At 37.9% G+C, this 12,553-nt stretch overlaps 2 protein-coding genes across 2 annotated transcripts; both read right to left on the reverse strand.

Moving 5' to 3' along the window:
* Positions 1 to 7,807: 7,807 nt before the first annotated feature.
* On the reverse strand, positions 7,808 to 9,774 carry LOC103425714 (small ribosomal subunit protein uS19x). Its single transcript, XM_008363803.4, has 4 exons — positions 9,554 to 9,774; positions 9,279 to 9,427; positions 9,123 to 9,180; positions 7,808 to 8,267 (listed from the first exon to the last, which is right to left on the reverse strand). The coding sequence occupies exons 1-4, from the start codon at positions 9,554 to 9,556 to the stop codon at positions 8,019 to 8,021; spliced, it is 459 nt and encodes a 152-aa protein (XP_008362025.1). The 5' UTR covers positions 9,557 to 9,774; the 3' UTR covers positions 7,808 to 8,018.
* Positions 9,775 to 11,724: 1,950 nt separating this feature from the next.
* Positions 11,725 to 12,054, reverse strand: LOC139193033 (calmodulin calcium-dependent NAD kinase-like). The gene has a single exon (XM_070815991.1). The coding sequence runs from the start codon at positions 12,052 to 12,054 to the stop codon at positions 11,725 to 11,727; it is 330 nt and encodes a 109-aa protein (XP_070672092.1).
* Between the last annotated feature and the right edge of the window lie 499 nt (positions 12,055 to 12,553).

Raw genomic sequence — 12,553 nt, forward strand, 5'->3', positions numbered from 1 at the left:
TTAAACCAGCGTAACACATTTTGGGTGTAGTTCGATTAATGTACTAAGATTTCATCCAACTAATACTCTATCTCAAGAGCGAGACAGTATCGAGTATTTCCTAGATCTGTCATCTCAAATTCTGACTTCTGCGTGGCAGTGCTCTCGAGCTCTTTAGGAGTTCCAATAAGGTTCATGTCATCGACATAAACTACAACAATAGAAAAATCAGAATGTGACTTCTTAATGAACACGCAATGGCATAGTTTGTTGTTCACATATCCCTAACTAGTCAAATACTCTCTCAGACGGTTATACCACATTCTTCCGGATTACTTCAAACCGTTGAATGAATGCCTCAGCTGATTTCAAAGCGTGTTCCTGGGTTTTGGAAATATTTGATCCAGTTAATGTAAGTCATTCGGGAACTTTTATATAAATTTCTGTATCAAGATCCCCATAGAGATACGCAGTTACTACGTCCTTCAGCTGCATAGTCATTTTTTCGGAAACTACCAAACTGATAAGGTAGCGAAAAGTAATCACATCCATAAAGGGTGAATAAGTTTCCTCAAAGTCAATCCCTGGGCGTTGTAAGAAGCCTTGCGTAGCAAGACGAGCTTTGTAACGCATAATTTAGTTCTTCTCATTACGCTTCTAAACTAAAACCGACTTGTAGCCAACGGGTTTCACATGTGGAGGAGTAGGAGTTATAGGTCCAAATATCTTATGTTTCGCAAGCGAATCGAGTTTGACTTAGATTGCTTGTTTCCAGTTTGATCAATCAATTCTACGTCGACATTTGTCAATGGAACGGGGTTTAATGCATCGTTGATGATTATCTCATTTCTACACCAAACATTAGGGGTGGGTTCGGTTCAAATCGGTTCGGTTTTTTGCCAAAACCGAAACCGAACCGAAACTTCGGTTCGGTTCGGTTCGGTTCAATTTTTTTCGGTTTTTTTCGGTTCGGTTTTTTCCGGTTTGGTTTCGGTTCGGTTTCGTTTTTTTTTCAAAAAATGAAAAATTTTGAAATCTTAAATTTTAACATATCAAACACAATCATAACATAAACATTCCGGCTAGACTTAAAAGATAATGAAAATAAACATTTAAAGTTCAACTAGAATTATAACATAAAGGTTTTTTTTAAAATATTTTGGATTTAAAGTTTAACTGTAAATAGATTTCTTTTTAGACGATGATGATGGAGTACGACCTTATTCATTCCTCTCTTTCTCTCAATCTCTCTCTCTCTCTCTCTCTCTATACATGTATTCTTCACTAGCAATAAGATAAACATTCTATAATATAGTATTTATTTTGATTATTGTCTAGGTAACAATTTTTGATATTTTCTTTATCTTTATGATCCAAATTTTTTTTATCCATATATGTGGTTACATAATATAATTTCTACATTCTGTGTTCAGCTTCTACCACCAGCAAATTTTGAAGAGGTGTTCATCAATATTTTTGAATATATTGATATACTTTTCAAAATTGTTAGGCCACAGAAGCTACTATACTTGGCCATAGGTGAGAAAGTTTGAATTTTGTTTTTGATCTCGTAGTGTTTAATAAATTCATGAGACTTTTATACGCTGTTTGCTTTCCCTAATCAACTGCAGTGCAGTTGAGATATGTGTTCTTATATATGTGTTGCACTTAATGATATAAACTAGAAATATTGCATGTAATGGTATAAGTTCTAATTTTTGTTGTAGATGGAGAAGCTAAGAAGACAATTTGAATTGGAAAGCAAACAAGTCCTACCAAAGCAGCAGTCTGAAGTATCATATTCTAATATAATAAAATCAAATAATTAAATAAATAAAATTAAAAAAATATTAATTTAATTATTTCGGTTCGGTTCGGTTTGGTTCGGTTTCTAGACCACCAAAACCGAACCGAACCAAAAGAGTTCGGTTCGGTTCGGTTTTTTCAATTCGGTTTGGTTTTTTCGTTCGGTTTTTTCGGTTTCGGTTCAGTTTGGTTTTCGGTTTTTTTCGGTTTTCGGTTTTTTGAACCCACCCCTACCAAACATCATCTAAGCTAGCATAATGGACTGAAATCTCTCGATTCTCGGAAGGTTGATTCATCTCTTCAATGACGCTTCCATAATCTAGAATTTCCTTATGAGTTGGATAGAATGAGTAGGCGACGATCGGATTCACGGTAGGCTCAACAACTTATGTCGTGGGTTTCCTCTTCCGGGGGTGTGAATCCTTTGAACCAAATGGTCTACCACGCTTTTGTGTAGGGGCAGAGGATTGGCTAGCCACTAATGTACGTGGATCGGCCAAAGTGGCGTCCCAGGCTTCCAGAAGGGAAGTCCATCGTGCATTTAGTACATCCATCTTTGCAAGCACATTTGCAGCTGAAATATGTGATCTTGTCACTCGCGCTATATCTGTGAAAGCATCCGGCATGCTCTGAGCTACGCTCTGAAGATCTAATATGTGATGCACTTCAGTTTCAGACTGAGTGGTGTGGGGATCTAAATAAGACAAAGTGGGAGTCGTGCATGATAATTCGCGTCGTTCTTCAGGAATGGTAACGTTATTATCTCCCTTAATGACGGGAAGACTGGCTCATAGAAGTGAAAATCAGCGAAACAAGCGGTAAAATATCGCCTGTCAAAAGTTCTAAGTAACAAATAATTGAAGAAGAATCACATCCGACATAGATTCTCATCCTTCGTTGAGGCCCAATTTTTGTACGTAAGGGTGGTGAAATCGGCATATAAACCGCATAACCAAAGACGTGCAAATGCGATATGTTGGGTGAGTATCTGGTAACTAACTAAAAGGGGCTATATGGTTAGGTCGCAATAGGCCTCTGGCAGACCAACATAGATGCGTGCAATATTGCATGGCCCAAAGCAGCGATTGGGAGCTTGGTACGTATGATCAACAATCGAGTAATCATTTGTAAGCGCTTAATGAATGCCTCTACAAGGCCGTTCTAGGTGTGAACATGGGATACTAGATGTTCAACTTCAACACCAACCGACATGCAATAGTTATCAAAAGTTTTAGATGTAAATTCTCCAGCATTATCCATTAAATAGACTTGATCGAATAATCATGGTGGTAAGCCTTGAGCTTGATAAACTGAGCCAACATTTTGGAGAATGTAGCGTTCCTTGTGGACAATAAGCGCAAGAGTGACCAATGTGTGAAAGTGTTAACCAATACCATAAAAATATCTAAATGGTCCACATGAAGGGTGAATCGGTCCATAAATGGTCCCTAAATCTTTTGTAGAAAATAGGAGGATTCGAACGAATCTAGTCATAAGAAGGCTTAATGATAAGCTTTCCCATTGAGCAGGTTTGACATGCGAACGAATTCTTTGCAGACAAATAAGAGGATTCGAATGAATCTTGTCATAAGAAGGTTGAATGATAAGCTTTCCCATTGAGCATGTTTGATATGCGATTCCTTGAATCGAACCTAAACTTCGGGTTAGTGGATGCTTGTGTGAATATTTGAGGATACGTCGTATCACTGTTCATCCAGGGTGTCCCAAATGATCATGCCAAAGTGTAATTTCATACGCAGTCCCTAAGGTAAGGCCGACCACATAGTGGCTCTCTATAGGGCGCATGGTTGTAGTATACAGATCACTTAAGATACGCTCCATCTTCTCTAGAATATGCTTTTCGCCATATTAGTAGGAAGTGATGCACATAAATTAAACTCCATTTTCTACATAGGTTTCAGAGTGGTAATTATAGTATCTAATGTCCTTGAAACTCAACAATGTTGTTCCGAAACGTGGAGAATAGAGTATTTCATCAATAGTCAAGATTGTACCATTGGACAACATTATACGTGCCTTACCGTATCCTTCGATTAGGTTGGATAGGCCTGAGAGGGTTGTTAAAGGTGCATTCTTAGGTATGAAGTTACTTAAATAGATGTGTTCACGCAAAATAGTGTGTGTGGTTGCACTATCTGCCAGACAACTAACTTTCCCGCTAGTCATACCTTAATTTGAACTGGTCACATGCATAAAAGTAAAACAGAAATCAAATCTGAAAACTTAGTGTGTGTGCCTAGGTTGAGCTTGATGATTCTTCATCAATAGCTGATTCTGTTTTTCAGTGCTAAGTAAAACAGAAATCAAATCTAAAAACTTAGTGAACTTCTAAGCTCTATATTGTTTCTATAGGACAATATTGGTAACAAAGAAGGTCGAATAGGTATTCTCCAAGGGATCCTCTTCGGTCAAGTTCTCATTACAGAATTTGAGAAGTGATAGGATTCGACAAACTTCATAATTATATTCATTCACAGACTTAAAGTCTTGGAAGCGTAGATGCTGTCAGTCATGTCTTGCTTCAAGCAAGAAGATGTCTTTTTGATGATCGAAGTGATCAGCCAAAGCAACCCATAGTGCTCGTAGATCTTCCTTAGCAAGGTACTCGGTTTGCAGGGCATCATGAATTTGTCTTTAGATGAAGATCATATCAGTAGCTTTCTCAGCTTCGCGAACCGGGTTGTCCGTCTCATCTTCAATGGCAGGACGCAACTTCTTTCGGTGAGGTGGAGCTTCACATCTTGGACCCACTTGAGGTAGTTTCTTCCATAGACCTCTAAAGCGGTGAAGTCGAGTTTGTTCAAATTTGGCATGTCCCTATCACAAAATAAATGGACAAAAATGTGGTTAGTGTAATGTAGAAAAATCAATCCATTCACATAGAAGTAGAACATTTAGGTTCTAATAGACATTTATTGGTTTAAAGTTATAAGAAAAAGCTTGGGGTTTTCATGGGTGATATTTTTAAGGAAAAACTTCAGGTTTTTCAAACAAGGCATGTTTCTAGAAACTTTGGGTTTCGAAAGAATTATGAACTTCAGGTTCATATGCACCTGTAGACAAACACAAATATATATATATATATATATATAGAGAGAGAGAGAGAGAGGGGGAGAAATATGCAACAAGAAAATATGCAAATAGATCTTCAGATCTAGAAATATAATTGAATTATTTATTTAGATTTCAAGCCAAAATTAAAGTGTGGGTGAAGAATTATAAAAATGCCTAAAAATTATAAGTGATTAAACTTGGGGCCCAAAACAGTGAGCCAAAGCCAATGGTTGGGCTGAGAAAATTTATGTCGTGGGGTCCAGGCCCAAAGTTAGATTGGTTAAGCATAGATGGGCTGCTGGCCCAATAGACCAGAGGTCGAGATGGGCGTGGATCGAGTACGACATGGTGCGATGCACCGATACTCCAGTATCAGGCTGGATCGTGTGCGGGTGGGTACACAAATGCACCAGCTAGAGGTTAGGATTCAGTGTGTTGCAGGCGCAGGGACACCATAGCCCTACGGGCTGGTGTCACGAGCTGAGTCCAATAGAGGCCCATTGGGGCTTTATGATGCAAGCTTAAGGAAAACACCAAAGCCCAAAAGGGCTGGTGTGCTGACCATGATAAAGCCAAGCCCATATGGGCTCGAGTTCAGACCAGAGAACATCCCTACATTCCTAGGTAAAGTCGCCGAAGATGAGGCCAGCGCCGCCACTTCTGGCGGCTGTGTTTTGGTCAATTTTGGTAAGGGTGAAGCACGGGTTCGAACTGGCACCCTATTTGGGACAGAAAAATTTAGTTTTTCAACATTGGTTGTGAAAACCATGGGGATTCGAATTGAAATCCTCAAGAAATCAATGAAATTCGACGAGAATTTCTACAATCATCGTCAGAGATGATGGATTTAACCTAAAAAAATACGACTGCAGGTCATCATTCCCAATGGAAATCGGCGTTATATGTCGTGGCTCATCCACGAGCAAGTGTGGGTTTAGGGGCAACGCCATAGACGACATCATTTTTTTGGTTTTTAGGGAGAGAGAGCTATTAGCTCTCAGCTTCACTGCTTACGATGTAGCTTAGCCACGCAGGTTGTAGGCCTGGTGATGGTGGCTCGATGACGCGGCACAACTGAGGCCAACGGCTTGCGATTTGGGTTTTTCTAAAACCCTAGAATTATTTTTTTTTCTTTTCAATTTCCAGATTATAAATTAATTCAACTTCATGCATATATAACATATAATTCAATTTCCAGAATCTAAAATTCAAAAAGCGTAAAGTTGGGTCATGCATTCTAGTGAATGTTTATGCTATCAGGGCTACAAAAAAATCGAGATAAAAATCGTTGTTTTGGAAGAACCTGATTGCGTGATGATATTGATGAGCTGGTTTGATGCAGAAAACTTCCACGTTAGATTCCTAAGCACAGCGGTAAGAGCGTACTGATAAAGTGTTGTGGCTTATATTAATCTGACAAGGGAGAGAGGGGGCCTAGGAGAAAGAGAGAGAGAGAGAGAGAGAGAGAGAGAGAGAGAGAGAGAGAGAGAGAGAGAGAGAGAGAGAAAGAAAGAGTAGAGAGAGATGTGTTTGTAGAGTTGTGTAGATGATGTGTTATTCCCCTATGCAATACCTTTATTTATAGTAATAAGAGAGGAAAGAATCCTTCTCCTCCAAGGAATACAAGTCCTAATAGAGAAGAATAACTAGTATCAAATCTAATCTAAGACTTACATAATCACACTTAAATACAATGTTTATAACACTTTGGAGTAAAAAAAAAAAGCTCCTTCTACGTATTTCTTTCAGAAACTTCAAGCCATGAAATACTTGCATTTTATTATAAAGGAAAAATGATGTGCTTTAGGATATGTGTTTTTTTAAGAGTGGTACTATTTACACACTAATTTTTTATTTCTCATACTCTTCTCAATTTTTAGCCGTTAGATAATATGAATTCAAGATCAATAGACAGAAATTAACAAGGTGTTGGGAAGGTAAAAAGGCTTGTCATTGGATCCAAAACACAGTACACTAGAAGGAGCCAACCCTATATCCCAAATGCACAAAATTCACCTCTAAACCCTCACTATGTTTGAATGGGAGAAATAAATTTAGAATTTTTATAAAAGTCAAAATTTATAAATTGACATGCACCAATTCCCTTGTTTGGATTCATAAACATAAAAATTTAGAAATCTGCGTGGAAAAAAAAATGATAAATAGGTGTCATTTTCCCAATTTCTATGATTGAGAATTTAAAAATAATAAATTCCGTATTCAATTCCATTATTCTTTTAGGTTAACCAAACAAGAAAATTCATAAATTCTAAAAACTAAAATCCCATCATTTCAATTTCCTTCATTTTAAATTTCTTCATCCAAACATAATGGATGGGGGAGTGGGCAAGCCTTACAATAAATTAGTAATAATGTAGTTCAAATTCGCTTTTGGCGAAAATTGAACCTAACAGTAATGTGATTACTCAAGTCACTCCTGGAAAAGGATCCAAGACTTGCAAAGGTATTTATCGTGTTTTCGGTAATTTCGTGTTTTTCGAACGGTGCTTTATGTTGGCTAATGCGTAACAAGTTGGATGAAAAAGGATACGTAGTTCTAACCCTCGATACTTCCACTGAGAAATATCACCAGTTTTCCATACCGACCCCTGCCGATGATTATTCGAAGCTGAATTTGGAGGTTTTGGGAGACTCTTTATGTATTTGTGTTCATCATTCCCAATCCCCAAATGATTTTTGGATCTTGACTGCTTTATTCTATTGAGAGGGGAGTGGTCCCTGGGATGCTTTCTAACTGCAAAACTTCGGTTCGTTCAAAGAATGGCAACGAAGTTGAAGTTCGCGGTCTGCCTAGTCACTCTGTAGCAACCATTTGTGTATCGCCTGAAAGTATTGGATGCTGGAGAACTGAAAATTGGCTGCAAACTCTTTGGCAAAGAGAAAATATAGAACAATGACATACTGTCGTGACTCAAGAGAACACGCATTTAAATTCAACTATGCTGACATTAAATTGTGCGTTCCGATCATAGTCTGCGCATCCAAAGGACCACAATAGTAAATATAACTTCCATCTAAATAGTAATCACGATATGGTCATAATATAACAAAACTGAAAAGCAATGATCAAAAATGCGATCGACATCAAAGTCTGAAAGAAATAACATGACCAGACATCTAGACCGCTGGCAAAAATCTCACTTAAGAGGAATGAACCTCGAAGAGTGCGTGGCACCAATACCAGGTCTACCATGCTTCACAGGCTTGTATGAGATTGAGAACTCAGCAAGGTAGTGGCTGATCATCTCAGGCTTGATTTCAACCTGATTGAAGGTCTTACCATTGTACACTCCAATGATGCTTCCAATCATTTCCGGAACTATAATCATGTTACGCAGGTGAGTACGGACTGGCTCTGGCTTTTCACCGGGTGGAGCCTCTCTTTTCTGTTACAAGCACAAAGAAACACGCATTAGGTCCACACTTTCCTCAACCATGGAAGCATATGACAATATGCATCAGAACTGAACGGCAAAAAGGAAGAGATGCTTGATCCCGACACTAAAATAGTATGCTGCAACGTTCATTTATCACTAGAGAATAGTGATTAATCAAGGCAACGTCTTATACAGGCATTCATTTCAAACTTTTGTTTTAATAATTGCTCCTTGTAAACTATTCATGATAATATATCAAAATCCATATCCAATCAATCAAATACAGCTTCAACTAAATCCAACAACAGAACAGTGTCCTAAACAGTAGTCCCATTTCTATTATGCCTTCTAAGGGGTGTATAGACTACTACATTCGAGTATACAAGTCATTCCTACATTGTTTATACATTGATCAATCAATTTGTCAGCCAAACTTCTGTAAGCGAAATAAAACAAACGGACAAGAAAATCCACACAATTCCCATGTGTTTACTCTATAAAACCAAAGCATATATTTTAAGTAGATCAGGGATATCAGGTCCCCATTCCCTGAACACAAATCACATGTAGATAAAGTTAAATCAATTCCTGATATGAGATTAGATTCATTATATGAATTAGATGCATAGTGTGTATAGAACATATGCTTGACAGAGGGTGGACGAGCTCAGGACCGACATTGGCGTTAACTATTATGTTTATGCATCGAAAACAAATAAGCTGATAACTGGACAAACATATCTCAGTTATAAATAACGCATCATTCTCATTTTAAACCATCACGAACCACATCAGCAAACTAAAGTCTAATATCTAAACACAAAATCTGTAACACAATTCAACCAATAATTTCTGAAATATTACCGCTTTGCGCAGCTTCTTGATCAAAGCCATAGGCTTGCGCTTCAGACCCCTCTGAAACCTTTCAACCACGAAAATTCCAAAAAATTCAATTCAAAACCAATTCACAAAACCACCAATAAATCAAACAAAGAGATCGCTTAGAGCCATCTGTATTACCTTCTGCGAGCTCTGGCAGGGAAGAGCTTGACAAGCTCATCGGTGGACATGTCGAGCAGAGCATCCAAATCGACGCCCCTGAAGCTGAACTTCTTAAATGTTCTCTTCTTCGGAACTCCGGCCGCCGCAACATCGGCCTCAACGTCAGCCTGAAACACCCAGAAAACATAGAGAGAGAGAGAGAGAGAGAGAGAGAGAGAGAGTTAGGAGAGAGAAAGTAACAGTGAAATGATGCGATTCAGAGAGAGGTAGAGAGTGGGGATTTGGAGGCTTACCATGGTGTAGCTTTCGGTATCGGAAACGCTAGGCGGGAGTAAAGCTTGGAAGAATTCGGATCTGTGAGTGGCCGCTAGGGTTTTCCGAAACAAGAGGTTTTTCTTTTCAAGCTGAATTTATATAATCTCGATTTTTTGGTGGTGGCTCAGGTTTTGTGTTTTAACCCCTAGGGTCTGACGGATATGGATTTCATTCGGATTCGAATTGTGGAAATCCTAAAGACATTTGAAATATTTATCGTACATCGTAATTATTTAAATTTTATTATTTAAAATTAAACATAAATTGTATCTAACGAAAACTAATCATACGATGTATGAGAATTCCTAAGATCTCTACAAAGAGGATCCTCATCCGAGTCTGACCGTCTGAGGTTGGAATTGGGCTGCTAATTGGGCTGCTAATTGGGCTTCAAATTAAAATATTGACAATTGTTACAAAAAAAATTTTAACGAACGTTATTATCTATACTAAGGAAAATAAATTAGCTTAACCTTACAATAGACTAGTAATAATGTGGTACAAATTCACCTTTGGCGAGAAACCTCTTACTTACAAGTGAAGAGGTATATCATTAGACCGTAGTACTAAATGATGACAACTGTTGCACTTGAGTCCATACTATGATCAGTAAGTTTTATTTTTCATTTTTTTAATTTGTGTGTGTGTCCATGGTGCCCAAGTCAACTACTTTGCTTAGAAGGACAATATATTTCCTAAAGAAAACTATTTGGCTGCTGCTAAATTTGTAGCAGCTAAGTAGTGTTCTTTCCTAAATATCTAAACTAGACATAAAAGGGTCTTCAACACGAGAATAACTTATATAAAACGGGTTCATCATCACGTGACTTTTCTTGTCCAAAAACATATCGTCATGAGCAAATTTTTCTCTACGTGGCAATGTATTGTTGAATCTAAATGTCACGTAAAAGTAAACTTGTTTCGTATAAGTTGTTCTTCTCATAGTTCAACAACAGAACAATGACCTAATAAAGGTTCAACTTATCCTACTCATCTCATAACAAAATAAGAAGCAAATTCCGCAATGACAGTAGTCACTACTAAAGTGACAACATATGGGGAGAGTTTTGAGTCTACATTTTTTATGTATCATTTTTGTTAAGGCACATGCAATCGTATATATAAAGTGAGGTTTTCGGGGACGGAATTTTGTTGAAGTGTTTTGTGCTCTTGTATTATGTATTGGTCTCCTTGATTTTTTTTGGGCTTATTAGTAGCAATATTCGACGAGAGAATTATTATGATATCTGATGACAGTGAATTATATATTTCATTTTTGTATGCACAGAATTCCAATAAACACAAAATTAAACAAGAACTAAGTTGATGATTAACCCAATTTGTTAGCAGTGTATGAAATTTCAATTTTTTGAATGATAGCCCTTAAGCTTAAGCTGAAGGCTGGGCCTTGAGGAGCACAAAACAATATCTTTCCAGAGAGAACCAGGCTCGAGAGTACGGCTTGGGTTCTGCATGTAAAGCTCGCATGTAAAGCTCGTATATGGATTCTACCTTGGAGTTCAAATTGCTTTAAGTTTGTCAAGCACTTGATCTCTTCATGATCGACTAGCAACTTGTTGTCTCCATCCTTCCATCCTATTAGCTGCATTTTATGCACAAATCCAAGTTAGTAAATTTCATGCCATGCATATGGCCGTTTTGGCAGTGCTTGAAAGAAAAAGTTAATATCGTTTCTAGGATGTAAAAGATTTTGACTTTATGATAAATGACTTAATTTGTGTTTCTTTCAAAAAGCATTTCATCATTTTCTATACAACTTTTATATATATATATATATATATCCTTCTAATAAAAACGTTTTAAATGTGCAAAAGTGCTTTCTAAAAAAATATTTCCAAATGAGTCCGTCAATGTGGTGGTTGAATTAACACATCATCAGAAAATGTCGTCTAAGATTGTGGTCTCCATAACAACATTACTTCAAAGTAAGTAGCTTTTGAGAGTACAAAATTAAATTAGTTTTGGAGGACCAGCCGTAGCATTGGTGCAGTAGAGCCTGGCATTGTCAACAAGCTGGCAATATCTATAAAATGAACTAGCAAATCTCTTGTGGGAATTCAACTGTGAACTGACCCTCACTGCCCTCCCGACCATGATAACTCTTCTTATGCCTCTAACAACAGCTAAATTAAGCATCACAAACCACTCCAACCAACTCTATTCTGTAGGGTTTTCTCCTGGGTTCCTCCCCATTATCTATCATCTTCTGCTGATCCTGATGATCCTCTTCTTCATCCACTCGTTCCCAATAGTTTTCGGTAACGGTGCCATCCTCCTCCACCTTGTATCCGACCTCCATGCGGTATCGGCAGTTGTGAACATCCCGGGCCATGTCTATTGTATGCTCAACAAAGGCCAGCCATGATAGAGTGCCGTCCATGATTACATCCCTTCCTTCATTGAGTGCAGTCACTAGAAGCGATGATGCAGCATCAGTGGATGATTGGTGCACCAGCATTGATCAATCAGTTAGTTGATGCAACTATATGATGGAATTATCCCATTTGAAAATTGCTACAAAAGCACATTCTTAGATCATTCTAGCTCATCAAAAAATGTGGCAGACATATACTTAATACATCAACTATCATGATTAACTGTGTTTGTACCATACTTGACCAATCCCGAAACTACTGAGCACCGGTTAACGTTATACAGTCAAGGATCCAGAAGAGTTTCCCTCAAACCAGGAGGCCAATCATAGCGCGACACATGTCAACATCAGAAGCCAATTATAACACAACATGTGTCAATGTCAGAATGAAACTAGAAACTCTCATCTATAAATAGAGATCATTCTCTCACAATATTTCCGAATGTCATTTTGTACTAAATCATTCACTATACTCACTAAAGGAGAGCTTGAACCTATGTACTTGTGTAAATCCTTCACAATTAATGAGAACTCATCTACTTCGTGGACGTAGCCAATCTGGGTGAACCACGTACATCTTGTG

The sequence above is a fragment of the Malus domestica genome, chromosome 16 (assembly GCF_042453785.1).
Source record: "Malus domestica chromosome 16, GDT2T_hap1".
NCBI lineage: Eukaryota > Viridiplantae > Streptophyta > Magnoliopsida > Rosales > Rosaceae > Malus > Malus domestica.